Source organism: Monomorium pharaonis, chromosome 4 (assembly GCF_013373865.1).
Source record: "Monomorium pharaonis isolate MP-MQ-018 chromosome 4, ASM1337386v2, whole genome shotgun sequence".
In the NCBI taxonomy this organism is placed as follows: domain Eukaryota; kingdom Metazoa; phylum Arthropoda; class Insecta; order Hymenoptera; family Formicidae; genus Monomorium; species Monomorium pharaonis.
The window spans coordinates 7223347-7250471 of record NC_050470.1 but is presented as its reverse complement, the minus strand read 5'-3'; the positions used below and the strand labels follow the sequence as shown (position 1 = coordinate 7250471).

The 27125-nt window shown below is 32.2% G+C and overlaps 6 protein-coding genes across 22 annotated transcripts in view; 4 read left to right on the top strand and 2 right to left on the bottom strand.

Moving 5' to 3' along the window:
* Window positions 1-1709, top strand: part of LOC105833457 (spectrin alpha chain) — a 63036-nt gene extending 61327 nt beyond the window's left edge. For 3 of the 4 annotated variants that reach the window (XM_012675210.3, XM_012675208.3, XM_012675206.3), the window contains one exon: window positions 11-1709. In XM_012675210.3, the coding sequence (XP_012530664.2) occupies window positions 11-253 (243 nt within the window). In that variant the 3' untranslated portion in view covers window positions 254-1709. The remainder of the gene's footprint in view (window positions 1-10) is intronic. The other variant, XM_012675209.3, reaches the window with a different exon arrangement.
* A 477-nt stretch (window positions 1710-2186) lies between these two features.
* Window positions 2187-3944, top strand: LOC105833456 (THO complex subunit 7 homolog). Of its 2 annotated transcripts, XR_003625410.1 has the most exons (5): window positions 2187-2325; window positions 2492-2916; window positions 3110-3287; window positions 3401-3562; window positions 3702-3944. XR_003625410.1 is itself a non-coding variant. In XM_012675205.2 (4 exons), exons 1-3 carry the CDS (start codon window positions 2316-2318, stop codon window positions 3284-3286), a joined length of 612 nt encoding a protein of 203 aa, XP_012530659.1. In that variant the 5' UTR covers window positions 2187-2315; the 3' UTR covers window position 3287; window positions 3702-3944. The 2 variants fall into 2 exon arrangements, 1 of the variants encoding a protein (XP_012530659.1); XM_012675205.2 differs by lacking the exon at window positions 3401-3562.
* Window positions 3299-4687, bottom strand: LOC105833455 (alpha-ketoglutarate-dependent dioxygenase alkB homolog 6). Its single transcript, XM_012675204.3, has 5 exons — window positions 4470-4687; window positions 4219-4395; window positions 3974-4081; window positions 3706-3804; window positions 3299-3637 (listed from the first exon to the last, which is right to left on the bottom strand). Exons 1-5 carry the CDS (start codon window positions 4515-4517, stop codon window positions 3380-3382), a joined length of 690 nt encoding a protein of 229 aa, XP_012530658.1. The 5' UTR covers window positions 4518-4687; the 3' UTR covers window positions 3299-3379.
* A 1360-nt stretch (window positions 4688-6047) lies between these two features.
* Window positions 6048-13204, top strand: LOC105837487 (lisH domain-containing protein ARMC9). Of its 11 annotated transcripts, XM_036285645.1 has the most exons (18): window positions 6048-6263; window positions 6407-7000; window positions 7127-7195; window positions 7302-7466; window positions 7535-7664; window positions 7744-7835; window positions 8004-8252; window positions 8358-8599; window positions 8674-9043; window positions 9125-9289; window positions 9360-9641; window positions 9726-10037; window positions 10157-10293; window positions 10510-10594; window positions 10681-10922; window positions 11900-11967; window positions 12632-12662; window positions 12890-13204. In XM_036285645.1, exons 3-18 carry the CDS (start codon window positions 7163-7165, stop codon window positions 13008-13010), a joined length of 2724 nt encoding a protein of 907 aa, XP_036141538.1. In that variant the 5' UTR covers window positions 6048-6263; window positions 6407-7000; window positions 7127-7162; the 3' UTR covers window positions 13011-13204. The 11 variants fall into 11 exon arrangements, with proteins under 11 accessions (XP_036141538.1, XP_036141539.1, XP_036141542.1 ...); XM_036285646.1 differs by lacking the exon at window positions 6048-6263 and having other exon boundaries at window positions 6367-6964; XM_036285649.1 differs by lacking the exon at window positions 6048-6263 and having other exon boundaries at window positions 6367-6964; window positions 7121-7195.
* A 375-nt stretch (window positions 13205-13579) lies between these two features.
* LOC105837485 (probable ATP-dependent RNA helicase ddx17) lies at window positions 13580-15526 on the bottom strand. The gene is made up of 3 exons (XM_012682310.3): window positions 15442-15526; window positions 15001-15055; window positions 13580-14818 (listed from the first exon to the last, which is right to left on the bottom strand). The coding sequence occupies exons 1-3, from the start codon at window positions 15448-15450 to the stop codon at window positions 13656-13658; spliced, it is 1227 nt and encodes a 408-aa protein (XP_012537764.1). The 5' UTR covers window positions 15451-15526; the 3' UTR covers window positions 13580-13655.
* A 3401-nt stretch (window positions 15527-18927) lies between these two features.
* On the top strand, window positions 18928-21791 carry LOC105837486 (C3 and PZP-like alpha-2-macroglobulin domain-containing protein 8). Of its 3 annotated transcripts, none has more exons than XM_028189237.2 (6): window positions 18928-19035; window positions 19611-19757; window positions 19863-20002; window positions 20333-20457; window positions 20571-20716; window positions 20867-21791. In XM_028189237.2, the coding sequence occupies exons 2-6, from the start codon at window positions 19748-19750 to the stop codon at window positions 21355-21357; spliced, it is 912 nt and encodes a 303-aa protein (XP_028045038.1). In that variant the 5' UTR covers window positions 18928-19035; window positions 19611-19747; the 3' UTR covers window positions 21358-21791. The 3 variants fall into 3 exon arrangements, with proteins under 3 accessions (XP_028045038.1, XP_012537768.1, XP_028045037.1); XM_012682314.3 differs by having other exon boundaries at window positions 18958-19172; XM_028189236.2 differs by having other exon boundaries at window positions 18958-19479.
* Window positions 21792-27125: the final 5334 nt, after the last annotated feature.

Genomic DNA, 27125 nt, shown 5'->3' with positions numbered 1-27125 from the left:
TCTTTTACAGGGTGTACAACAACAAAACAGTACTTTCACTGGCAGACCGACATCATTGCCGCCTTATGTCGCTCCGCCAGCAGCTCCGCAAACAACTCCTCCGAATATCGCAGTGGTAGATAATAGAAGAGCATCGGAGAGTGGATCAGAAAGCGAGCAAAGCTCGGGTGGCAATCGGAAAGATCGCGATTACAAACGAAGTTCTGTTTTGAGTAATCTATTTGGAAGACGCAAAAAACCCTCTCAATCATAATGCCTTCTAGGAGCTTTTACGAAGCGTGTTTATAATTACCATCTTTACAGTAATTTCTTACACGAATTGTATTTAAACAAAAAATAATCTTACTCGTAAAGCGAACGATAAAGTTCCTTGACTACATCACCGGAGATTTAAATAGCGTGGCACTTTTGCTATACAGTACATAGTAATTTATTATTTTTTTTTTTTAATAGAATATATAGTAATTTTGTTACAATTTGTGCAATGATTTTAATTGTACTTCAATACTTCAAATGCAAACATAAATATGCAGTAAATTTTCGGATATTTACGGTCGAAATCGATCATTGATTATAATCAAAATGTATTTCTACTTATAAATAAAATAATATTCCTACTTATATAGAAAATCAAAAGTCATATCAAAGAGTCAAAAAATATAAATATGAATATCAAAATTTATATTCTTTGAAAATATGGAGCAGTTAAATAACTTCGTAAATTATTCGGAAATATTTATAAATAACATTTGCAAGAGTATCTCTAAAAATTAAAATTAGATTATCAACTGTCATAATCTCACATATTCCATAATTTAAAGAATTTAATTCTTTATTGTTCTTTGATAGTCATTATTGAGAGATTACTATTGATAATTGTTAATATAGATAATACGTTTTAAAGTAATCCCCTTTTACATTAAAATTATTATGAAAATATACAAAAATATACACAATATATACTTATTTTTGTATATTTATTAATAAGTGATAAACATTTAAAAGACTATGACAGTTGATGATGGATTATAAAAATTTTCAGTTATATTGAAAGAAAGAAATATATACACATAGTTTATAGAATTGACTTTTGTACTCAACATTAGTTTCTATTCTAACAACGATAAACTTTGTTATGACTGTAACAATAGTCGAATGTTGAATTTGACGTGCCGAAGACTATGAGAATATCGCAACGAATATACAATGACGTTTTGTAATATAAAAAAAAATTATAATTTCACAAAAGAAAAAAAAGATGACCACTACCGGGTTTATTTGAGATGTACCTGACTTTATGAACGAAGTGTATGATGACTTCTGTTTTCGAAGATTATCTTTTTTCTTCTTTTTCTTTTTAAGTTAAAAATTATCAACAGAGAGACGTTAAAATGCCAGAAGGGTATAATATTTAAGTTGTATATGTCATAATATATGTTGCAAATATTATATATTTGAAAACCCACATGTGGGACCAATGATCTTAATGTATTAAATACCAGAGATAGACATATTTTTTGATGAGGATGAAATATTATATATTCTCGAGCGTTACACCATTTCTTACGATAATGGTGATGTTACGAAATGTAAAGTGTATTTAATACAATATAAAAATTGTGTACTATGCAGGCGTATTACGCTATCATGTAGTTATAGAGAAAAAGACGGAGAAAGAGATCGAAATATAATATTGTAAAAAAAAGAAATTGTGCATTTATTTACAAAACCTGAGTTATATTTATTTGCAACAAGTAAAAAACACATTAACATAAACTATTAATTTATTAATTATTTACGAAAATAAATGAGTACTTTTTATTCGTATTTTCTAAATTTATTTGAAAAAACATAAGAAAAATAATTTTTTAAACATTGTGTGTCTACAGATTGCATAAGATTATTATAATTTTTTACTTATAAATCGAATTATTGTATAGTTTTATTAAAATAAACAATTTTTTTTCGAATACCTTTTTTATAAAATATAAAAACAAAAATATTTTTATTGATAAATGTACGTTATCTATTTTATAATATTCTCAATATTTAAGAAATAAATTCTTTGTGCTAGTATAATTTATTTTTCAACTACTATATTTTTTTCAATCCCTCGATCGATCTTGATTTTTTTAAATTTGTTATCATCCGTACTCGCATTTTGAAGTACTTGCAAGTTCTCATTCTAGCCGCATACGATACGCCAATACGCCATTATGGCGTATTTCGGCGATATGTAAAGTTGTAAACATATCACGTTATATTCAATTATTACTTTCCTGGTTATAAATCATTATAAATATACGCGTTTGACAATGTCTGATGGTAGGTAATATTTTTTTATTAATATTATTATACATAATATTTATTACTATTAAAAATTACGAATAACACATGAGTGATAAAAAGAATGATTTCATACATTTTTCTCAATAAATTATGTATTATACAGACGTAATGGATGTACTATGTATAAATTTTTCTTTTTCAGAGGAAGTAATACGCCGGCGACTACTTATAGACGGTGACGGGACAGGGGACGATCGTAGGATCAACGTGCTATTGAAATCGTTTATAAAATGGATTAATAGTTCCGACGTGGATAACACTTTGCACGAAAGAATGCTTTCGCAATTGGCACAGTGCGAGTTTGCACAGAAAAAGTCTAGACTGGTTTCAAATATGAGTCGAGAGGAATTAAAAAGCTATGAGCAGCTATCGAAGGAAATTGAAATACAAATAGAAAAGGCCAAGGAAGATATAGAGAAAACCAAGGTGGAGTTGCAGGATGCCAAGCGTGTGAGAAAAAATAGAATAGAGTACGACGTATTAGCCAAAGTCATTAATGAACAACCAGACCGATTGGAAACACACATCAAGCTTGATACATTGCAACAAGAGTTAGGTGCTTTAAAGGTTTGAGATGATCTTTTCTGTTAATAAGATCTGTTTCTTTTAGCTGAATTTCTTGTATGATTCATCCTTGTTCTTTCTTTTTACATTGAAGAAAAAGAAAAAAAATGAATTATACAGAAGGTTCAGTTTATAAAAACAAATTTACAGTATACAATAGAATTGGTTATATTTTAAAATCATTTTTTACACACAGGAAAAGTCGGAACAGTTGGAGCACAAGTTAGAAATGCGCCGTAAGCAATTCCATGTTTTAATATCCTCCATACATTCTCTGCAAGGAATGTTGGATGAGGGTGATCAAGAAGTGATGGATGTGAGCCTCGAGAATGGCAGTGGGAACACAAATGTGATGTTACATGACAATTCATAAAGTAAGTTCATATACCAATTGAAAGAAACATACAACAATGTCATTGTTTATTGCAATTACAAGTTTTCCAAATTTCAATAACATGTATGTGTATCAAAAAATTTTTAATTTCAGTTTGCTAGTTTTTGGAACATGTCTAATAGTTAAAGACAATCTAGTACCACGTTTTATTATCTCATCTTCTGTAAACTTTTTTGCACACATGTGTAGATTTTTTATTGAAGAATCCGATATACTATCAGAGTTTCTTTCCGCTATGGAATGCAAATAATTATGGTACAAATCCTTTTGTAGAACCAACAGACTTCTACGTTCTAGCAGCAAACTAAATTCCAATTTTGATTGCTGTTGCTGCAGGAGTAATTGCATTAATGTATGTATTATTCTATAGCATAGTCTTTATTATATATTGCAGCTACCTCTGATGTTTCAAGCCGTCTGTAAAAGTCAAGGAGGGTATGGGAACCACAGCTAATGGTGGTTACAACAGGATAAAAAAGTGGGCCATCCGAGTGTGCCTGGTGAAGACACTATGTTACTACTCAGTACAAACCGACATGTATATATATTCCTGCATTTTCTCTATTCCAATGTAGATAAATATTATACTAATTGTAATTTATACTTTACTAATATACTAATAAAGAAAGAAAACAAGTCCGGCATTCTCTTTCTTTTTTGACATACCATTATGCCTTGTCCAGATAAATATTCATTGATTAAAATATGATTAGGCAGCACTCCTTTTTCAAAGGCATCTAAAGCAGCCACTTTATCAATATATCTCTGAAGCCACTAAAATAGCAGTGTTAATACTTAATGTATTTGTTTCAGAATAATTGTCATAAATGCTGTTGCAGCAAATAAAAAGAAAACCTTTCAGTTCTTCTATCTTAATCAATTTTACGATATTTTACATTTTGGCTACCTACATCAGGAATCTGTTCCGCTATCATTCCCTTGGGATGCGGTATGCCACCCCAATTTTGCAATCTACGGTGACTTAATTGCGTCCATTTAGGCTGAGGTACGCCATTCACGTACTTTATAATCTGTCTCTCTTCCTCCTCGGTAATAAAATTCGGTATGTAACACGCGGTGTCAGGTATCTACGATTTACAAGCGGACTCTTAAGATATAACCTCCGAGTTAAATATGCGAGTAAAAAAAACCGAGAGAAAACCTCTGAAACGACAGCGTTGTGCAACAGGGACTCCTTTTTCTCGGCCATTTTTATAGTTTTCCTAAATTGTAATAATACACGAGCCGTATGTAGAGTACAATCGAGTACAATTTCGCGAATCGATAAGTGTCGATGAACGATATTGTAAACAACTATGACAGTCGAGGTCCGCGTGCACACGTGCACGTGCGTCGGTGCGTGCTATGGGCTTCCTAGAGAGCGGTCATCGCGTCGTTTTAAGGTGTTTTCATTCATCAGCGCCTCTATGTGCACATTGAACTATGTAGTCAAATATCTATGAATCCCGTAGGTAATGTACATGACTTTTTAGATCTCTTCTATGCTGTGGTTACGTTTATTTGGTTCTATTTCATGCTATACCCGTAAATTTTACAATTATGTACATTCATATTTTAAATTTGTTTTATGCAAATTAATGTGCATAATCGTATTCTATAAATGTGCAATACCACATATACATGATATAAAATCAAATAATTGATTGGATAAAAATTCACTCACCGATTGCTGTCGCTGCTCCTGCTGCTGATGCTGCTGCTGCTACTGCTACATTCCTTTTCCGGAATACCGAGTCGCTCCATGGATGCCGCTTTCTGCTGACATCATCCTACTGTTCTCGAACCACATTAATAATAATCGCACATTAATAACGATCGCCCGATACTTTATTCGGCATTCCCGATATTACGGATATTGTAGCACACATATCACACACGAGTAAACCGCGCGCGAGAATTTCACTTGACGCGACCGTTACATTTGAAAAAATACGTGAAAAGGACGGCTCATCTGATTGGCGAAAATCAACATGGCACGAAAGTGGCGTGACGTCACGTAACTGCACGTAACTTCGTGGAAACGCAGGCCGAGGAAAATCGTTCGAATGAAAACTACGCGCCGAGACACAACAAACGGAGATAAATTCGTTTCGAAAATTTCGTATGCTCGCACGACGATTAGTAGCACTTCACTTAATTGGCACTCGCGATATTCTACCAAACGTACTTCGAGCAAACTCTTTGCTCGAACACGTACGCGAACACTTCACACGAAACCGAAGGCAAACGCACGATGCCGCGCTTTACAAATGAATCCGACCTCTGTTACAATCTCAAATAGCTCGCGACGACACTCTCAACAGACTCAACACCGTACCTGCGCACAATGAATTCTGAATACACGAGACACGCACGAAGTCGACAGAACGTCCGATGCGTCCGACCGGCGCTGGAGCGCGGAGCAACATGGCGGCGGCAGCGGCGTACGTGACTCAGCGGTAGTCGGCGCAGGCGCGGCGGTCAACCGCCTAGCAACGCCGAGTGGCGCCGACTAGCGCCGAGTACCGCCGAGTACCGCCGAGTCTGCCTGCCAGCAGTCACGTACGCAACTCCAGCGCCGGTCAGACGTTCTGTCGACTCGCGTGTTCACTTTCGTGCCATGTTGATTTTCGTTTCGGGCAAAGTTTTCGTGTACGCGTATTCGCTCGAGGAGAGTACGCATTCACGTATTTTTTTCAAATGTAACGGTTGCGCCAAGTGAAATTCTCGCGCGCGGTTTACGTTTTACTCGTGTGATATATATTATCTGTAATATCGGGAGTGCCGAATAAAGTATCGGGCGATCGTTATTAATGTGCGATCATTATTAATGTGGTTCGAGAACAGCAGGATGATGTCAGCAGAAAGCGGCATCCATGGGGCGATTCGGTATTCCGGAAAAGGGATGCAGCAGTAGCAGCAGCAATATCAGTATCAGGAGCAGCGACAGCAATCGGTGAGTAAATTTTTATCCAATCAATTATTTGATTTTATATCATGTATATGTGGTATTGCACATTTATAGAACACGATTATGCACATTTGCATAAAACAGATTTAAAATATGAATGCATATAATTGTAAAATTTACGGGTATAGGATGAAACAGAACCAAATAAACGTGGACATAGCATAGAAGAGACCCAAAAAGTCATGCACATTACCTACGGGATTCATAGATATTAGACTAGATAGTTCAATGTCCACATTTTGTGCACATAGAGGCGCTGATGGATGAAAACACCTAAATGAAAACACCTAAAACAACGTGATGACCGCTCTCTGGTTGTAGCCACCGTAAACGTGAAACGTTTGTGTTTTTTTCCGCGGATCACATGGCGTTGGTAAATTACTAACTCCGTTACGCGGATGTCGCGAAACGATACAATACGGAAATCGCTCGCTGACAACCTGTCTTCGTCTACATTTTGGGAAGCGCGAAATTTTAATCGTAAAAATTGCAGTTTTCGCTGCGACAACCGCGGAATACACGTTGCTGAAGTGCTGTACGCTGATCAATAGGGTATTTGCATAAAATCGATTAATAACCAAACTGACATAACTTCTCCCTCCCCGCGGCATGAGTTTGTCGGAAAAATGCCTGCCGAGTTACGTATGCCGGAATAAATCAAACAACAATAACTAAATGTCACTGGAGTAAGTAAAATAAAATAAGCAGATATTGATTAAATGGTTAGTATTAGTAGTTTTATATTAATTGAATAGACTATTTAAGTTTAAAATCATTAATTTGTAAAATAAAAATTATTTATAATTTAACTGTAAAGTAGTGGTGTTTTTTTTTTAATGACGATCTAGGTAGAAGATACGTGATTTATATCCCCGAAGAATAAAATGGCTGATAAAAACATTAAAGTGATTCATCAGGTATAATCAATGATATTCAATATATATATTTAAAATAACAATTTTAATCTTATAGTTAGACTGATTTATATATTTTTTAAATTTGTATTGGGAAAATAATTCGCAGTTTCTTCTGGATCATGATTTTGGAAATACTGCCGAAGCCTTAATTCAAGAAGCTTCAAGAATGGGTTTTCAAAATTTGGAAAATTGTAAATTAGAAAATGTAACAGATCCGTATAATCAATTAATGATATATTACAATACCGGAGATCATTCAACATTTTTTCAAGTAAAGTTTATATAACAGTATTAAATACTTATAAATATTTATAATTATACTGAACCATATTTTTTTAGTTGTGGAATGGTTTGTTTTCTGATAATGTTAAACAATGCGAAGAATACAAAAAGTTAACATTTTATTTACACGTACATTTTGCTGTGCTACCTAAACGTAAATTACACACCGATCGATATAAAGAACATGGTAAAACATGATAAAAGTATTATTATATGTATTATACATAATTTTTTTTGTAACATTTTCCATTTTCATCATAAATTAGATCTAACATCAGAAACAAGCACACTGAGATTGTCTCCAATAGAAGATTGTGCTACAACAGAAAACAATTTTGCTTTAGAAAAATGCAAGCAGGTAATTTTTTTAAGTGTATTATCCAACAAAAGTTATATTTGGTTTATATTTGCTCTTAAATATTTTCTTATATTATTATATTTAATAAAATTTTAAAATTTTTGATGTGATAATTTATATTATATATTTAAAATTAATTATATAATTTAAAAATAATTAATATCTAAGATTGTTAATAACAAACAGAACAATGCCACTGAAATCGAAAAAAATATAAATGACAGTATGAAACAATTTCAAGATTATTTGAGAGGAAATGGCAAGGAATTAGAACATGATACGGAATTACAACTGTTTTACACATTACCGTTTATAGAAGATCTTTACACGGATACTTTTTTCTCCAAAGTGTTAGAACAACATTGGTCGGATGAAATGTCAAAAAATTTAGATTCATTTATTACACGTCATAGACAAGTAAGCAAACTTAATTTAACATTTGTTGAACATTTATATACGACAAAAATATAATTGTAAAAAAAATACTAAATATAAAATATATAAATGATATGAATATTGTAGGATTTGATCAATTTAGACATTTTAGACAATATAAACTCCAATAAAATGCAATCGCAAAATGTAGAACGAGTTCATACGATCATGCCAGCAACAGAAACACTAGCTGTGGAATCGGATGTTACACAAAATAAGACTATAAAGAATAATCTGCCAATTATGCCAAACGATAGAGATATACCTATATTTTTAGAAGACCATGAGGAGCAGTATAATTGTTCTAATAAAATAAGTTTAAAATCAAAGTAAAATATATCTTTTCTTCGATATTTTAGTAAAGAGGTTTAAAAACGTTTGATTTGTACATTACCATTTGTAGGAGTACACAAACGCCTATTACTGGAAGTCAAATTATTGTCAATAATTCACGGGAATATATATTGAATCCGGGAGAGAGCGTTAACAGTTTGTCGAAAATGCACAAGTCAGATAAAATGCTGATTCAATATCATGACTTAGCGTTAACCAAGTCTCATTTATACAGTGTTCGTACAAATTATGAAAAACTAAAAATGAGATTTCACAAATTGCATGCAGACTATCATAAATTGATAGACGTTGCCGGGGAATTAACAACGGCATTGGAGAATTCGGTGAAAGGGCAAAATATCGATGTACAACGAACACTGGAGATCTGCATGAAAATATTTCCAGATTTGTTTAATCAAAATATAAGAGAGAATACGTATGTAAGTAAAAAGGACATAAAAAAGAGAAATAGTGTAATTTTCTATAAACTTATTTTCTTAATAAGCTATTTTTTTCGATAGCCGTCTTTGTTACAACTTGATCGTGTTGATGTAAAATCACCGCCTAAACTTAATGTCGCAACAGTGCCGATATCTCCCAAATTATTAAATTATAAAAAGATCAAGTTGCATTTAATTAATGGAGACGTGAAGACAAAGTTATTGTTATTACAAGCATTACGTTGGGTAACTAAGATGATAGTTTTATAAGCAATGGTATTAGTGAGCCTTGCAAACATCTTATTTATCTTTTTAGAAACTAACGCTCATGCAACCGACAGAACAAGATGAAGTTTTGCACGAATATATAAATCGGGATTTGTTGGGGCTTCATGGACAAATTGCTACCGACGATGGCAAGTCGATTTTACCGTGCCTGCTGACCGCCGGTGAAGCTTACGCTAGGCATCTCTTGCAACAATTTATTGCACGATTGCTGAACACCTTAGCATCCTTCAGATGCGGTAGAGATTATCTGTCGGTCGGATCTACTATCGTAAATGTGGTATGCTTTTACTTGAATCGGCGATGTAACGACGTAACTGTTAATTGTTTTTTGCAAGCATGTAGAAAGAGCTGGAGCATTAATAAAGATTAATAAAAATGATTCTCGATATTCCAGACCTTTGCTTGTCTTGATAATAATTATGCCGACGGAGTGGATCCTTTCGCTTGTGACATGATGGTGGCCATGTTACAGAAATTATCTTTACGTAGACAACAACGGATATATATGATAGAAAGCGGACTGCTCGAATGGTTGATCGATCATTTACACCATAAATGTCGCATCATAAGTTTATATAGGCTCGAATACGCTACCGCACTTTTAATGAATCTATCGTTACATCGGCTAGCACAAGCCAGAGCATCTAAAATATCCTCGTTACTCGTATCTACCTTGCTCATCCTTCTCTCAATAGATCACGCATCCGTGAGTAAAGTCACGCGCGCATTTAATAAAAATATTTGTATTTATTTAGAAAATTTAATATATAAGAGATTTCATGTAAGAGATATTTTTATGTATAAAATTTTTGTAACATTTATTAGTCATTACCGTATGTCAATGGAGCATTAAACAATTTTTTGTGCAATCCTATAATCAATGAGGAGGCAAGAAAAATTAAGCGTTCGAATATATCGGAACATCTTGGAATATCTAATAATCAGAAAACTGCGGAAATAAGGTATATGCTCACACGAAATATAAAAGTTCTGATACCAAGGACAGCAGTTTCTATATACATTAAAATATATTTTTAGACATTTGTAATTATTGTTTATTAAATTGCAAATGTCTGTTTTGATATTTAAAACATTCGTAATATTTAGAATATTCGTAAATATGACTAAGACATAATAGAACTTTTTCTATTTTCTAAATGATAATTTCGATACGATAGAAAGCATCTAGATCTTGTATTGAGAACACAGAGATATGAAAATATTAACACACCGCAGAATGACGAGACCGGAGATGATGATAACGTAAGTACGATTTGAGTACAGAAATACCTTGTGAATATCAATATTACTGAACACTGAATGAATTTGGATACTGAACGTTTTCGTAGGAAGACTTGGATGTATTGGAAAGTGAATTAGACGAAAACGATCCACTGCAAAATTATGTTGGTGAATTAAACGGAGAAACATTGCTTGCAATGTGTTACAGCATCTCTTCAAAAATTTCTCAAGAGACTGTAAACACAGATACGACTCTGCAACAAATATCTACGTTGAATCCTATCGACTTTTACGACATTCAACATAATAATCATGTTTGTAATAAACATCCATCGTATCCTACACTAAGGTATTTATATACAGACTATAATGTATATGCTCTAAAAAGTCTAAAATATTCCGCTTTTCTTATACATAAAATTTACATTGACCTCGATTTATGTTTAATGATACGTACATCATTATATGAAAATTACGTATGCATATTGCTGACTAATTTGAACAATAATAATAACAAAATAATAAATTGATATATTATATGACAGATATAATAACAAAATAAAAAATAACATATCGAAAGAGACTTATATTAAACAAGAAACCTTCGCTAAACTATCAAATTTGTCAGATTTCTCTTTGAAGGTATCCAAATATTCAAATTAAATTCATGATATTACTCTCTTTTTTTTTATTTATGTGATATATCAATTTTAAGGAACAGCAAATTGTTACAAACAACCTAAAAGAATCGTTTTCTTACAAAATTCAAAGTTTTGCAAAAGAATTTGTCGGTTCAGAATCTTCTTTAATTATGAGATGCAAAAAGCAACCATACAGAAAGCAAGAGAAAAATTTAACTGTATTAAAAAATATAGTTTGGCCATTAAACGCGAGCAGAAAGAGCAATCATAATCAATATGAATTTGATTGTGATAATCAATTTAGGGTGGAAGTAAATTCAAGGTTTAGAATAAATAATAATATGCACGATCAATTAAGATTACGAAGATCGGAAAATAGGATTGATACAGGAAAATTGAATGACGGAAAATTCAGAAAAACAGGATTAGAAAAAGTGTCCTCAGAAATGATGAAATCAATTAAGCGAAATTTTTCTGAACAAACAATTCCCAAAGATACAATTTATTTATACGAAAATCGGACTTTGAAGTGCGTTATTAATTAATTAAAATAATTTTAATTAAAATGATTTAATATATAAACTATATAATACAAACATTAATTTAATTTACTTTGTAATTAAGCTTGTAACAAACAAACAAACTTTTTCAATGTAGTTATTTCATTATGTTAATTGATTTTCAGGAACAACAATGAAACTGTAGAGACATCGTCTACGATTCTTGTGTCCGGTCACGAGAATGGTCAAGCAGGTACGTACTTGACATTTCTAACTATCATTTGAATAGTAGCATATTCAGTATACTGCTATCGTTTTGAACTGACTTAAAAATGACGAGCTTGGCACATTAAGAGAATAATTCTACATTCAGTGAAAGCTTTACAACTTTCCCTACATACGCAGAACCTTGGGAAAATTGGAGCACGTAACGAAAGTGATAGAGACCCAGATAAATATTAACTAGTTAGATGACACATTTTAAATTTGTTGAAACTATTTAAAAAATATTGTTTTTTTGTTTTTTTCGTGTTGCTTGATACAATAGTTAAAAATAAATCGTGTCTTTTATTACAAATTAATTGAGCCACATTTTTCCACTATTTATGTTGCATTAGAAGATGAAAATAATCGGAAAGAGAAATCGGAAAATAATTAATTTTCGGAAAATGTGGAATTTTTAAGATGCTTCTAAGCGTCAATATCTCGCTAGCAACTGTGTTTCAATACTGACAAAATTGTTGCCGCGCAGTTTACATAAGATATTAATATAAGAATATAAATTAATAGAAAAATTATATTCAGCACTAAGATCCGCTGCAAACCGAAATAGGCGATCCTAACTTTATATTTAAAATATTTAACTTTATACTATGTATCGATAAATTTAGTAAAATTTATAAATCTAATTTTTACAGAAGCGGAAAAGTTCAGTAGTATAGCATCATTGTGAGTAATATTTTATGCAATCGTTGCAGTTGCAGTGCACTTATCACAGCTTTCGAATATTTATTTTTGAAGCACATGCTTTGTATTATTTGTATATAACTTTGCCATTTTTGTTATTATTTATGTATTTCTATAAATAATGATATTGAATAAATTATATATTTATTATTTTAATGCTTCTATTTATTTCTTAGGTATTACAAATCTATTTAGTAAATTGTTTGTAGGAATAGTAATAACCATAACAGCAATATAGGTAATGATACTTCATGGAAAAATGATTCTGATCTTGCTAAAGAAGAAGAGGCATTTTTGGCTAAGCCTAAATTATCAAGGACACCTCCATGAACATTGCGTCAAAAAATTTTTGAACATTAAAATTATATTATATAATTTTAATATATAAAAATTGTAAATTTAGATATATATGTGTGCGATAATCAAAATATTTTCATTATACGATGCAGTGTATCTAATATAAATAACATACAAATGTAATTTTTGTCAAAAACAGATAAATCAAAAACATAGTATTTGAAAAATAATTACATAAATACTTTTAAATAATTACAAATACTCCTTTAGATAATTTACCGATATTAAATAAATATTATTGCTACTAAGGACATACTTTATGAAAATTACTTATTTTTTATACAAATCAATTTCTTGATTCTTTGAAAGAAGTTTTTAAAGACAAAAAAAATATTTGTAAACAAATAAGCATATTAAGAATATCTTCTTTTTAATACGTAATACGTAGTAGCGTAATACTTATAAACTTTTCAAAACATGTATGAGAAATTGAAAGGAAAATAATATAAATAATCTCCTTTGATCATTTATAAAAGATTGAACAACATTTTTATTTTGTAACAACACATTCAAGAAAGCCTTATTAAAATAGTTATAAAATAAATATATATACAAATATCAAAAATACACATTAATGTGCTATATTCTTTAAATACTTAAATCAAAAGGATAAGTTAATTAAGCATAAATAGGTTTTATAAACATGGGACCACTACTGGTTCTATATCTTCTGATCATAGTGGAACTGTCATCATAACTGCTGCTGCCAGTGTATCCATCAAAATTCGGCGAAGCGGAGTAACCGTTCGCAAAACCGCTCTTACTTCTAATGTAGCTGCTGTCGCTGCCAGCGTAAAGCGGCTCGTCGGAATAAACACGACCGGTGTAACTCGGGTTATTGTCTTTAATTACAATGACTTTTCTGCCACCCTTGCCGTAAGGCATGTAATAGTTATCGCGTTCTCTCGATACGTAAGTCACCTCGCTATTCGGAGCGTAGCGGGACAAGTATTTGGAACCGTATTTATTGGACTTTGTTGAAGAATAGATACCAGGTGCCTTGGAGAAGAGACTGCTCAGTCTGGAGCCTCCTAACACGAACGATGGTACATCGCGATTATAGATCACGTGTCCGGTGTTTCCCCGCGTGTAACGCGTCTCGGATGGAATCGAGTAGACGCCGCTGTACTTGTTGCCTCCTTTCAAGTTCAACGGGTCGTTTTTCTGCTTTCCAAACAAGTATTCGCTAGTCAGACCGCCTGATGAATAAGGCGCGTAGATGTGATCACTTTCGGATCCGCGATATCCTTGTGACCCATTATCAGCAGAGCCTTCGGGATAATTGTCTGGTACCCGGGTTGGCCTGGAGAATCCGAGATAAGCGGGTATTTTTTTACTGCTGCTGCTGCTAGCAGCCGCGTACTGGCCAAAATCGGAGTCTTTATTAATTGAATCGCTCGAATACGCGTTAAAGGTCGATTCCCCGTTATTGTTGGCGCCAATATATCCTCTGAGTGTAGACGTAGCACGATTGGGCGTAGTGTTAGATTCACTAGCGGAATTCCCGTAAATATTGGCATATCCCGCGTACTCATTCCCGTGATCGTTCGCGGAATATCCGTTGTAACTGTTTCCTACGTCACTTCCTCCGATGCCAGCCTGATTGCCGATGTTAATTAACGAGTGACTGCCGACATGGCTGGATAACTTGTGATTGATGTCTCCAGTACCGTAAAAGCTTCCTCCACCGTTTTGATAGCCATCCTTAGATCCCAAGTATCCATTACTAGTAACGGTATTACCGTAATCGTACCCATTGCTATCGCCAGTAAAAGAATAGCCTACAAAGAAATGGTGTTTCGGTTGAAGCGCGATATAATTTATTTCCAATTGCAGATTTCTATTTAATGCTAATGTTCTGAATTCTCAAAGATGTGATTAATCTTCGTCATGCAGTATAAGTCCTTTAGGAAAATATGTAAAAAGCAATACAGTGCAAAAAGCTTCGTGTCAATATACGTACTGTTTAAAGGTGGCTCCGCATTCGCAACTATCATACAACAAATTATCACTGCGCTCTAAAAAGATAATTATTTTGTAAGAAATTATTCGATATATCACCTAATTAAGAGAATGTAAACTGTGTCCGTAATCACAAATTGTTTCAATATAAAACTTTCAGAAGATAAAAAGTAATGTGCACAATTTTTAAATTTAATTTAATAGGACAAAATTTTATAGACAAGACACTTGCACTAATATAAGTTAATAATATGTTTAATAGACACACTTTGAGATTAAATATAATTGAAGAAAATGTTTTTGATTTTTTCAATTTCGTATATTTCTTAAATACCAACAAACAATGCGCGACACTACGCGCGATGTACAATAAATATGCTAAATTATTTTTTGCCTTCTGAAATAGTTAAATATCCCCTACTCGCAGATTGAATCTACTTACTAGAAGCATACTGATTCTCAACGATAACTCAATGTCAAACGAATGAATGAAGAACTAGACACCTTTCTGGTGTCTACTAAAACGGAACTACACACATATTGGCTAGCAAAAGCGCTGTTTTCTGTTTTATACCCCCGGCAGCCCACTCCCTCGCCTTACGAAAAGGTAAAAGCGATCTCGGTGTGCACATACTGATGTGACATTGGTCGGGATCCGACCATACAGAGCGGAGAGAAACGAGTCAACCTGATTTAGCTCTTCGCTTTTACAGGGAAAGCAATGGGTCACCTCTCTGTGCAACTGCATAGTGAACTACGAGACGCAGTATTGTGACCTACCTACCTGCCTAACGCATAAAGAAGTAAATCTAGGAAGGATTGTTGTTCCCCGCCTCTTTACCCGATTACAATAATCAACCATCTTATAATACTCTTTACATCACTATGATTGTGCGACATAGTAACGAATAAACTGTTCTCACAACGGCCTACGAGAACAGATATCTTTCCTCTGTTAATAGTTCACAGTACAACGGTAAGATGCACGTATAATTTACGCGTGATTTATAATATTATTAATTAACTATAGTCTTTTGTAAATTAAAAAAATAATTCACTTTCAATAGGCACTTAAGTTTCCTCAATAACATAGAAAATATGACTGTAATTAATCTCACAAACTAAAAAAAGAATTAAACATTAGGACCAAAATCATTTCCATTTTTTTCATTTTGATTATTTTAATTTTAATTTTTTAATTGTATCATACAAATATATTTTTTCTTTAATACCAAACAAATCTATAAAATTTATTATGCTTAATGAAAAATAATAAAAAACTATTATTAATTATCAGAAATAATTACAATTTCAATTATATAACAATGCATAGTTATAAATGCTTATAATTTTAATAAATATAAAAATTTTATAAATTTATAAATTATACTACTTATATAATTACTATTTATAAATTACTTATCTTATATATTATATATTATACTCTTGTACATTTAATTGTAAACTTATTTATGTTATCAATTTTATTTAATCGTCCACGAATATTGAATTATTTATGGAAATTTTGAGTTGAACTAATTGAAATTCTAAACGATTTTAAAGGTATTTTACATACGTACGTAAACCAACTATCTTACTTGAATAATAATGCTACTATGTAAAAAAGAAAGTTTTTCACCATTCCCTTAAATATAGCAAATCTAATGTGAGAACTTTATTTCTCATGATTTAAAACTTTTACTGTAGAAAGCGTTACATTTCTACTCACAAACGTTTAATTTTCTTTTTATTATTCAGATAATAACATATCAATTATATACATACCTTTTGTATTTAATATTTATGTTATCGTGGTTATTATAATTCGAGAAAAAATTATTATATAAAAACATACATATATATATTTATAATATGTTCATATATATTTACACTAGTTTTTTCTTTTGTAAAATTTTTGTTTGCTATAATTTAAAAAAATAAGTTATACTAAAAAAACAAAAATGATTTTTTAAAATAATTTTTGCATTGCTTCTTTTACAAAAAGTTAGGTATAAAAAATAAAAGAAATTATATATATGATTATAAATGAGCAACTTTTTTTCATTTCTTCAAACTTAATTTTTCGTAAAAAAAACAATGCAAAAATTATCTTTTCAATTAGTTTTTGTCTTTTCAGTATAACTATTATTTATTTTATATCAAATAGAAGTTTTACAAAGAAAAGAAATTAGTATAAACATATATAGACATATTTTATACATATTTATATATGTTTTATATAAAAAATTTTTCCCAGGAAGTCATACAAATAAAGTAAAGTAAAATAAATTTAATAATATTAATTATTTTATTTATTATATCTTAAGTGAAGCACACACGAAAGATACATTAGAAGTAAATCTCGTTTGGAACAATTTGCATGTGTACAATTGCCGGATGTATATGCAGAATTTCAAGTTCGTGCAGCCAGCTCGAAAGTTCATAAACGAAGCAGAAAAAATTACAATCCCTTGCAACTTGTTCACGGAAGTACGGAATAGTACGTTTGCGTCTATAAGTACAACCGTCTGGCGTTTATAGTTTTGCTCGTTGTCCTTCTTAATGCTTTCTACTTTCCGCGCACGCACGTGCGTTCGCATGTATTCATTCAAGCGCACTGATCCTAAGTTAATCAGATGTATTTCAATAGATACTTGGACGGCAATGACCCTGGCAGTTGAATGTAAAATGTCAATGTTTCTATTGTTTTGCATGCGTGCTATATTCAGCGTTAGCATATGGAAAACATTTGAACATAAAAATGTATAATTTCGAATCGCTGAAATGATTCTATATATGTTTGAATGTAATATATTATTAACAATTATATAATTTATAATATATGTATATAAAATTTAAAAAAATATGCACATGATATTAATATATTAATAGAACAGAATTAGGTTTTTTTAAATTTTACTATTTAAATATATACAATAAAAATACAAAATTATGTCAGATGAATATAATTTAAATTGGAATATATAGAATATAATAGAAATTTATTTGTGATATATTGTGTAATACAGAAAAACATGATTGAAAAAAATTATGTGCATTACGCGTCAATGATTCGTTCCATTCCCCTAGCGAGTTTATATAGGATATGTTACATAAACTCGGTAGGGAAATAGAACGAAACATTGAAGCGCAGTATACATATATATTATTAAATTATATATATTATGTTAAGTAAACATATTGAGATGCACATTTATACATATATAAGAATATATGTAGCATATAAATTTATAAATAAAATTTTATTTGCATAAATCTAAAATCTGACGTGCGTAAAGATGTAGATCTAAAAAGTTTCAATTGCGTTGTTACAAGTTAATAAATTGTTTTAATTGATTTAATTATCATTACGTATTATTATTATCGTTATTAGACATGTACTTAAGTTGCGTTTCTTGACGATTAAGAATTGAATAATTTATGACCTCTTAGTAACATCGTGCGAGTATCTGTGTACGTCATAGTGTACAGAAAGTAAAATCGGAATGGAAAGTCGAACGCGATTAATTCCGAGCATGAAAACTCTCTTTAAGTCAATGCAAGTAAAATCTTGACCTTCGGGAAAAAGTAGCTGATGCGATCGTATCTTGAGGCAAACGTACATATACGTGTTTCTAAAGCCGCGGAACTTGTATCTCTCGAGGAGTATCCCGAATTTAACTTGGCGCGCGATATATCGCAAATCCAAAGACACTTTATTCCAAACTGGATACCATCGATAAATTAATATCAAATCTGTTAAAAATTATCGTATTTCTGTGTACTTGCGATATTGTTGGCAAAAATAATTGGTATTTTCTTTTTTTTGCAGCAGCAACAGCAGCAAGGGCGAAAACTTTCGGGAAATTGTCACCTTATCGCGAAAACTACCGATGCTAATTTATCGCGAAACATCGAGATGAAAGTATCGATACGTCGACAGAATCGCGACGTCGGCGTCGTCGGTATCCCGACCTAACATTCCTAACAACCGCCGACATCGCTAGTAAAGTAAAGACAGTTCCGCGTATGAGATGTGAGTGTGAGTTATAGGATCTCACGAAACTTGAGATTCACGAGGCGATCACTCTCTCGTCCGTTCCTCGTATCGCGTCGCTAAAGTGTTCTCGATAAGCGGCGACGATACAGCCGGAGAGCTTGTCATGCCTATCGGTGAGTCACGGAGTTCACGGACGCGTGTGGTTTTTGCCCACGTAGCCGTGCGAGCGAGCGAACGATTGGGCCAATTGACATCTCGACGGCCGTGCGCACGTGCTCGAGAATCTCGACGTTGCGTCACTCGGATAATTTCGCACGCAATGCTGCTCGGCGTGTCGCGCCGGCTTGATCGCTCGAGGCTTTCCAACAATCGCGGCGATATCGTGTCCTTTATCGTATCGTCAATTTACGCTCCTTCCCTTTGCACGAATATGACGACACACTATTACTTTTTACGGAATTAGATGTCTTTCGCGGAAAGGTAGATAGACGTGGGAGCAATCAAAAACATTTATAAACACTACATCTATTCATCACAGTAACATTAATCATCAACGATGAATGATAACGTTTGCACTTGGAATTTTAAAATGATTATTTATTTGTTTTAAGTGATAAACCGATCGAGATAGTGATTCGTCAGAGATGAGGACGGCACGGCACCACGAAAATGCGAGCTCTGTATGATTAGCATGAATCATTTCGACGTTGACTCCTGTACGTTCAAAGAATTCTAGGCTTTTTCAAAAATGAGTCCGAGTGAGTCTCATTGAAAATTATATCTTGTAATTTTTTAAAGCTAAATGCTTTTCAATAGTAGTTATCCTCCTAATCGTACTGACCGATCTTTTTTTTTCCTTTCAGTTAGAATTACTACTGCGGACAGTCTTGACTATCGTTACATACCCATTACAAAAAACAGCGTTAGTTTAGGCATTAAAGCTAGCCACGATGCAAGGATTGCCTTACGGACACATCTTGGTGGTGACTCCAATGTATATGAGGTGAGGCTATCTTGCTTTATATGAATAATAATTACTTTTATTGTCTATACATTTATATAAGGTTACTGCACCAGATTGGACAATCACCAGTAAACAACTGTTTAAGAAAATTTATTAAAATAAGACTTAAAAATAATAAATTGAAAATTAATAAATATTTTTTACATTTAATTTTCATACAGATTTGATTAAAATCTTTTTTTAAGATATAATAAATTGTTTGTATTTGTTTATTGACTGATACGCAGTAATCTCATATATTTTTAAGTAACTCTGAAGAATAGAAATACTTCTTATTATTCTTATAAATATTAATTCTTATTGTTCTAGATTATTATTGGTGGATGGGGAAATACTATGTCGGCAATAAAAAGAAATAATACAGAACCAGATGTAGCAGAAGCAGATACTAGGGACATACTGAATCCTGATGAGATATGTGATATTTTCATACAGTAAGAAAATCACATTTTATTAATAATATGATGTTTTATAATTATATTTTATTTTAAAATAAATTTTAGTGCACAAAACTATGTACAGTTCTTATTTTAATTGACTTTTGCAGATGGTCTTGTGATGGATTATTAAGAGTCATTCGTGAAGATGATTTTGACATGCCGTTTATGTCTTATAAAGACAGAAGCCCCTTTGTCATAAATTATATAGGAGTTAGTACTGCTTGGGGTGCAACTGGAGAATGGATAATTGAAGGTATATTAACTCATTGTTGATTGCTCTAGTTTTTCTTTTAAGGAAATTTCTAAACTGCAATGTAATCAAACTTAAGTGTATTAACGTCCTATACGGATTAATTAAAAATGTGTGTGAGAAAAAACGCGATGGTTTTGATACTTGTATCAGAGTGCCAGTTTACGTCACCCGCTATTAGACAGCAACTAATGGACACATGTCACTTCTGGGTGGACTTCAACGAAGCATTTGGACTACCTCGGAATGCGGTAATGGCTTCCGAGGACGGTTTGTACATCGGTCGGGCGCATCATCAGGGTACAGTGACACCAGGCGGCATACGCGACAACGTCTGCACGGTCGCATGGGGCGGCAATGCTCATGAGAAACGAGAGTTCCAGGTGCTGTGCGGCAAGGACATAAACTGGGTGAAATCTTGGGAAGGTAGTGTGCCTTTGCACGCCTTACCCGCTGGCGAAACTGAGGATGGTTACGCTTTATTCATTGGCAGAGTATTGCACGAAGGTATCTATCACATCGGCAAGATACAACCAAATCATCAAGTGTGTTATATACCGCTGAACGGCCAAGAAATGCCCTATCTGGAATACGAGGTCTTGGTCATACATGACAATTATGGAGTCGAGTGCATCGGAAGGTAAAGTGATAAAGATTTAGAGACACAGTGTATTTATTTTTCCACGAGATGAAATATTTTTACACACTAAAGTTCAATGCTCTATAAAAAAAATTAATCCTCCAAAAAATTTTAATTGGAGCTGTTTGTATTCATGTACGCATCAGTTATTCATAACAACTCAAAGATAATTTATAACGCATCTGTTATGAATACAAAATTTTGCAAATAATATTACTTAATATTATAGAAAAATTTGTTACAGATATTATATATATATCTTTTAGAACGTTTGCAGAAAAATTTATTAAATTTATAATATTAATTATTAAAATTATGTTGAAAACACAATTAGCCAAATAAAATAAAGCAACAAGTAGAAAAGAAAGAAGAAAAAATATAGAGGATAATGAAACATTTATAGCTCAAATTGTGGGAATAAATTATAGATCAATTATATATTCAATATTTTACTAGTGAGATACATATTAATCATTTGTAAATAATTACTTTTAATTTAATTATTAACATTTTAAAAATATATTTCTCGACAATTATTATCTTATAAAATTAGCGTACTTGAAATAATAAACTAGATTAAATCAGCTCAAGCTAAAAAGTACATTAGTGAGTCATAAAAGTGGTCAGAATAGAAAGAAATAATTTGCCAATTAACACCGTTACAAAGAAATACAAGTTTCTTTCAATTCACACCGTTTTATTTTTAATGTAATTTGTATGATATATATATATATATATATATATATATATATATATATATATACCTGAACATAAATTAATTGTAATTTGTAGTCTATTATAATGAGCGCAATTCAAAGACATATTTTTTTATGAATATCGTATAGAAAATTATTATCGCAAATGGTGTTGGTTATTCCATTTCTATATGCAAACAGATTATTATATTTAAACCTAATTATTTATACAGACACTAATTAGCAGATGTAAATAGTCAAACTTAGCTAAAAATTTGTTATTTAGCTAAGAATGCGAAAAAGACCACAGATAAAAGTATATTGTAGTTTATGGTGTGTTGTAGTTATGGTATGTTGTATTGCCAGACTATGTGTTAATATTTAACATTATTAAATTATTGCAAAATTTATTTTTTTAAGTTACTGTTATTTTTAAAGTAGAGAAAGAGAAATACTTATTATTTTAATATTTCATGAAAATATTTTGACATTTTTTGGTTATATTGATTTATAAATACTTTTATTGTATATAAGAGAGACAGAGAGAGAGAGAGAGAGAGAGAGAGAGAGAGAGAGAGAGAGAGAGAGAGAGAGAACGAGAGCGAGCGAAGCTATATTATTACTCTTGTTTAATTTAATGACTACTCAGGGTTTTACAATTAATTCGCAAATGATGGCCAATTTAAGATATAAAACAGAATCCTAATATTTTATCTATGATATTGTGATATGATAATAAACAAATCGACAATGGTATAAACCAAAAAAGGCATATTGATCTAACTCATTCAATGGCGCGTGTTCTACAATATATTAATATTTGTATAGTAGATGTTTTCTTTTGCAGTGACATTTCTTCTTTTTTGTATTATATAGAAACGTTTAAATGTTAGATAAGATATATGCGTTATTACGAGCTGCACAAATCTATCTGAAGAGATTTTTATTAATTGAACCTGCTATTTCAACAAGAGCACAATTCTATCTTCCTATCTCTATTATTTATGTATAAATATACGTAGCTTGTATAATATAACTAATGTAATTAACGGCGTAATGAAAGCGTGATGTAAATTTCCATGAGGCATCGCGGTTGCACTGTAATAACATAATTGATAGCATAGCGAAGTGTTTTTATGAAATTATTACACGCGTGTAATAAATTTATAGAAATTTGACGTGCAACTAGTTTTTGTTTTTTATAACTGAAAGTAGGAGACAGATGCGCAAATATGGTAGCTTTAAACCTCCTTCAAACGCTTAAAAAAAGAAAAACAAAACATTCTACAAAAGGATAGAGGAAGTCTTTCCACATTAATCGTGATTATAGTTATGTTTTAGAGAATGTTTTGCGTAACTTTGATAATGTTGTTGTATATCTTTAAAAAGTATTAGAAAATAGGATAAAATACTATAAAGTCAAAAGCATGCTAAGAACAAAAACGTTTCTAGAATGTTGAAAGTATTAATTTCTCTCTAGATAAAGGTATCTTTGCAAGATACCAGATTCTGTATGTATATACCATAAATGATTACATGTATATTACGCATTGTAATGTTATAGTATTTTGTTACTGTCGTTGTTACGTAATGTAAAAGTATTATGTTCTCTTAATATATTGTAATATAGCAATCGTTTTAATTTATTGAAGAATCGAGAATTCCCAAAACCTCAATGAGCTTTATATACGAAATATAAACATTGTTATGGTGAATTAACAAGACATTCAATTAAAATTTTTGCACTAGCACATCTGATATAAAAACTAAAATTGTGCTACATATAAAAATGCAAATAATTGATAGATAAACAAAATCAAATTGATGACTGATTGATCATTAGTAACAGAATCAAGATACTCTCACAGAAATTTTTATCCAACTGGATGGAATATTCTCTCTATATAATATATGTATAATAATTATATATAATACATATTTTTTATAATATATTTTTATTTATTAAATTCATTAGATTGATATAGGATTATTGCGAAATTACCGATAAAATCTTTTGCGTGTAATATGCTGCGGATGCTCTACCTATAACATTATACGTGTGTTAACGAGTATTTCACGTATCGAAAGTCTTCGGACACGTTTGTATTTGTTAGATTAGATCACGATCGGAACTCCGACCAGACTCCAGTGCCAAACTGGCGTATGTATGTTTGTGGCGACTTTCAAAGGAATGATGCAATAATGTTCGAGAAAAACATTACTGTCACATCACTTACTTGTACATCTCCCCGTTCCCCGGAACTCCGTAATTTCACGATTGTCTATCCTCTTTTTCAGGCGCCTCGTTGCTCTTATCTCACCTCACCATTGTCTTCGCCCTCCGTTTCTTCGCCGTTACCGATGCACAAAATGTCGCTAACACGCGTCTCACGAGACAAACATTTTTCGATCCACTTCTTATTCACGCGCGAACCCGATGATCAGCGCCGGTTTTCGGTTTAATTGTTTAAGCTGATTATCCAACAATTCACGAATTGTCACGGCTGCATCTTTGATCCACTGCTTTACTTCGGTCAATTGTACCTGTTAAAAAAAAAGATAGAACTAAATAAGAGAAAAAACTGCATAATTGTTTTTGGTTCATAAATTTAAGATTTGTTATCTCTTTTTATATTATTTAGCATATATTATTTAGCAATTTAGTAATTATTTTTTATTGATGTTTACTTGACTGTGTTTCATTGAAATTTACTTTTAAACTCGAAATTGAATTTTTTGTCTTCTGTTCACATTTGCTCAGAAAATCAATTGCTACATTAATTTCTGAGAGCGATAATTCTTGGGCCATTCAAAGAAGTCAAGGCGACACAAAACTATAGCAATCGTTATTTAAACGTATTAGGTATATCATAACACAATTTGACAAAATTTATAAAGTATCCTTCAGCGGAATCTTTTTACAAAAATTGAAAATTTCGCCGATTTCGATCCTCAATTTCAATGCAAAGCGTACTATCCCATTTCAAACTTTTTTTTTTTTTTATCACACGCCACTTCGAAATGAGTGAATGTCAGGGAAATGGTGCGATTCTTTAGCACGCGACGAAGTAGAACGGGGCCGGCGATTATGTCGGCGTCTCACAGGAGACTTCTTCAGGAAATATCGCGGAAGAAAAATTTCCATGCTCGCACAACCTCACTGTTTTCAGGGTCGCATACACGTGTCAATGATTTACAACACGGACGACTCGTGTCTCGTGTCTCCACTCTTAACCATTGTTAAACGTGCGAAACACTTGAGAGGTCCTTTACCTTTAGAAGTTTAATGAAGAAAACCATTTTTGGAAATTTTTTAAAATCTGTACGACAGATTTTCATAAGCTTTTGTAGGTTTATTATACATATATTAACTATCTTTAGTAAAAATTTTAAATATATATATATGTATATATATATATATATGTTTATTAATTGCAAACTGACACATTAAACGCGGTGTGCATAATATCTCGACTTTGGATATAATTGAAACAGAAATCCTAAAAAATATTCCTTCATGAATAGTTCAAAAATCTGGAGGGAAAGATGTAAAGAATGTAAGAGATAAATAAACATCGTTAAGAAGCAATGTAACTATTATTTGCAACATTAGAGTTAAAACTTGAAACTGACACATTAAACGCGGCGTGCATGATATCTCGACTTTGGATATATTTGAAATAGAAATCATAAAAAATGTCCCTTCATAAATAATTCTAAAATCCAGAGGAAGAGATGCGAAGAATGTAAGAGATAAATAAATATTTTTAAGAAGCTATGTAACTATTATTTGCAACATTAGAGTTAAAACTTGAAATCGCTTTGTTGGCTTCGTAGATTCGGCCCTGCCCATTCTAACGCAAATATGACGTGTCCTTCGTTTCTGATGTTTCTCGATGTTCTTCCGAATAGCCATCGGAGACGAGATTTTACAAAGCTGACATGTGAAATCGAGTACGAGCAAACGTGCTCGTGTCGATGACTGACATATTGAAGGTGTCGCACGATTTACAACCCTCCTCGCCGGGTAGGGGCGTGTTCCTTCCTTGTGTATAAGACACGTTAAACAAGAAGCTGCTCGTCTGTTGAATCATAAACCGTCGTGTTGCAAGTAAGTATAAACCTTGAGAAAAATCTCAAAATAATTCTACAGTTATTCTCGCGGTAACAAAATTTAAGTCGTAACTACTGGAATTTTTAAAAAGCCAATTTTATGCATAATATTTTTGAACAAAAGAGTTTTGAGTATAATTAATCATTGAAGAATTATCGTGCAACGACAAATTTTCTGAAAAGTATATATATATGTTTTAAATAATCAATATAATTTTTTTAAGACGAAATTTTTATTATTTAGAGCGAGGCCAAGTGAAATAATTGACAATTGCAAGCGACGTATTTTTATCGCTTTCGGAAAGGCGCGGATATACTCGAAATGCGCGGAAACTCATTGTGCCTCCTATTATTGTTCGTCATTCCGACGAAAACCTACATGAGGTCCTGCAAATACTGGTGCAAAATGGATAATCATCGGTACTATTGTTGTCCAAACGGAAAAGGTGATTCCTCATCGGATTCCTCGTCGGAGCACAGTTGGCATTCATTTCTTTTTCCCTGGCTTTGGCTTGGTATCGCCGCCGAGCCGCACTTCGAGCACCCTTGGCACGAGTTCGTGATGAAGTGGACACCGAAAAAGCATTGCCCGCCCTTGAGGGCTCACTGTCCTAGAAGTTACGACTGGTACAAGCCACCTAAACACTGCGACGACGATCATGAATGCGACCAATCGGAAAAGTGTTGTTACGATGTGTGTCTGGAACACAAGACGTGCAAAGATGCGGAATAGACGTTCCTATAATATTTTATCGATAAAAATAGTTGTTACTAATAGGCAAGTAATTTTAGTTAATTTAAGGTATGATAACACGTGAAAACTGTTGCAAATTGTACAGATCGTTCCGTATGTCAATGAATGATAATATCTTGATTGCTACAATAAAAGAAATGAGATACAAAAACATTAAATTTCATATAAATTAAGTTTTCATATATGTATAATTTTTATTCACACTTGACA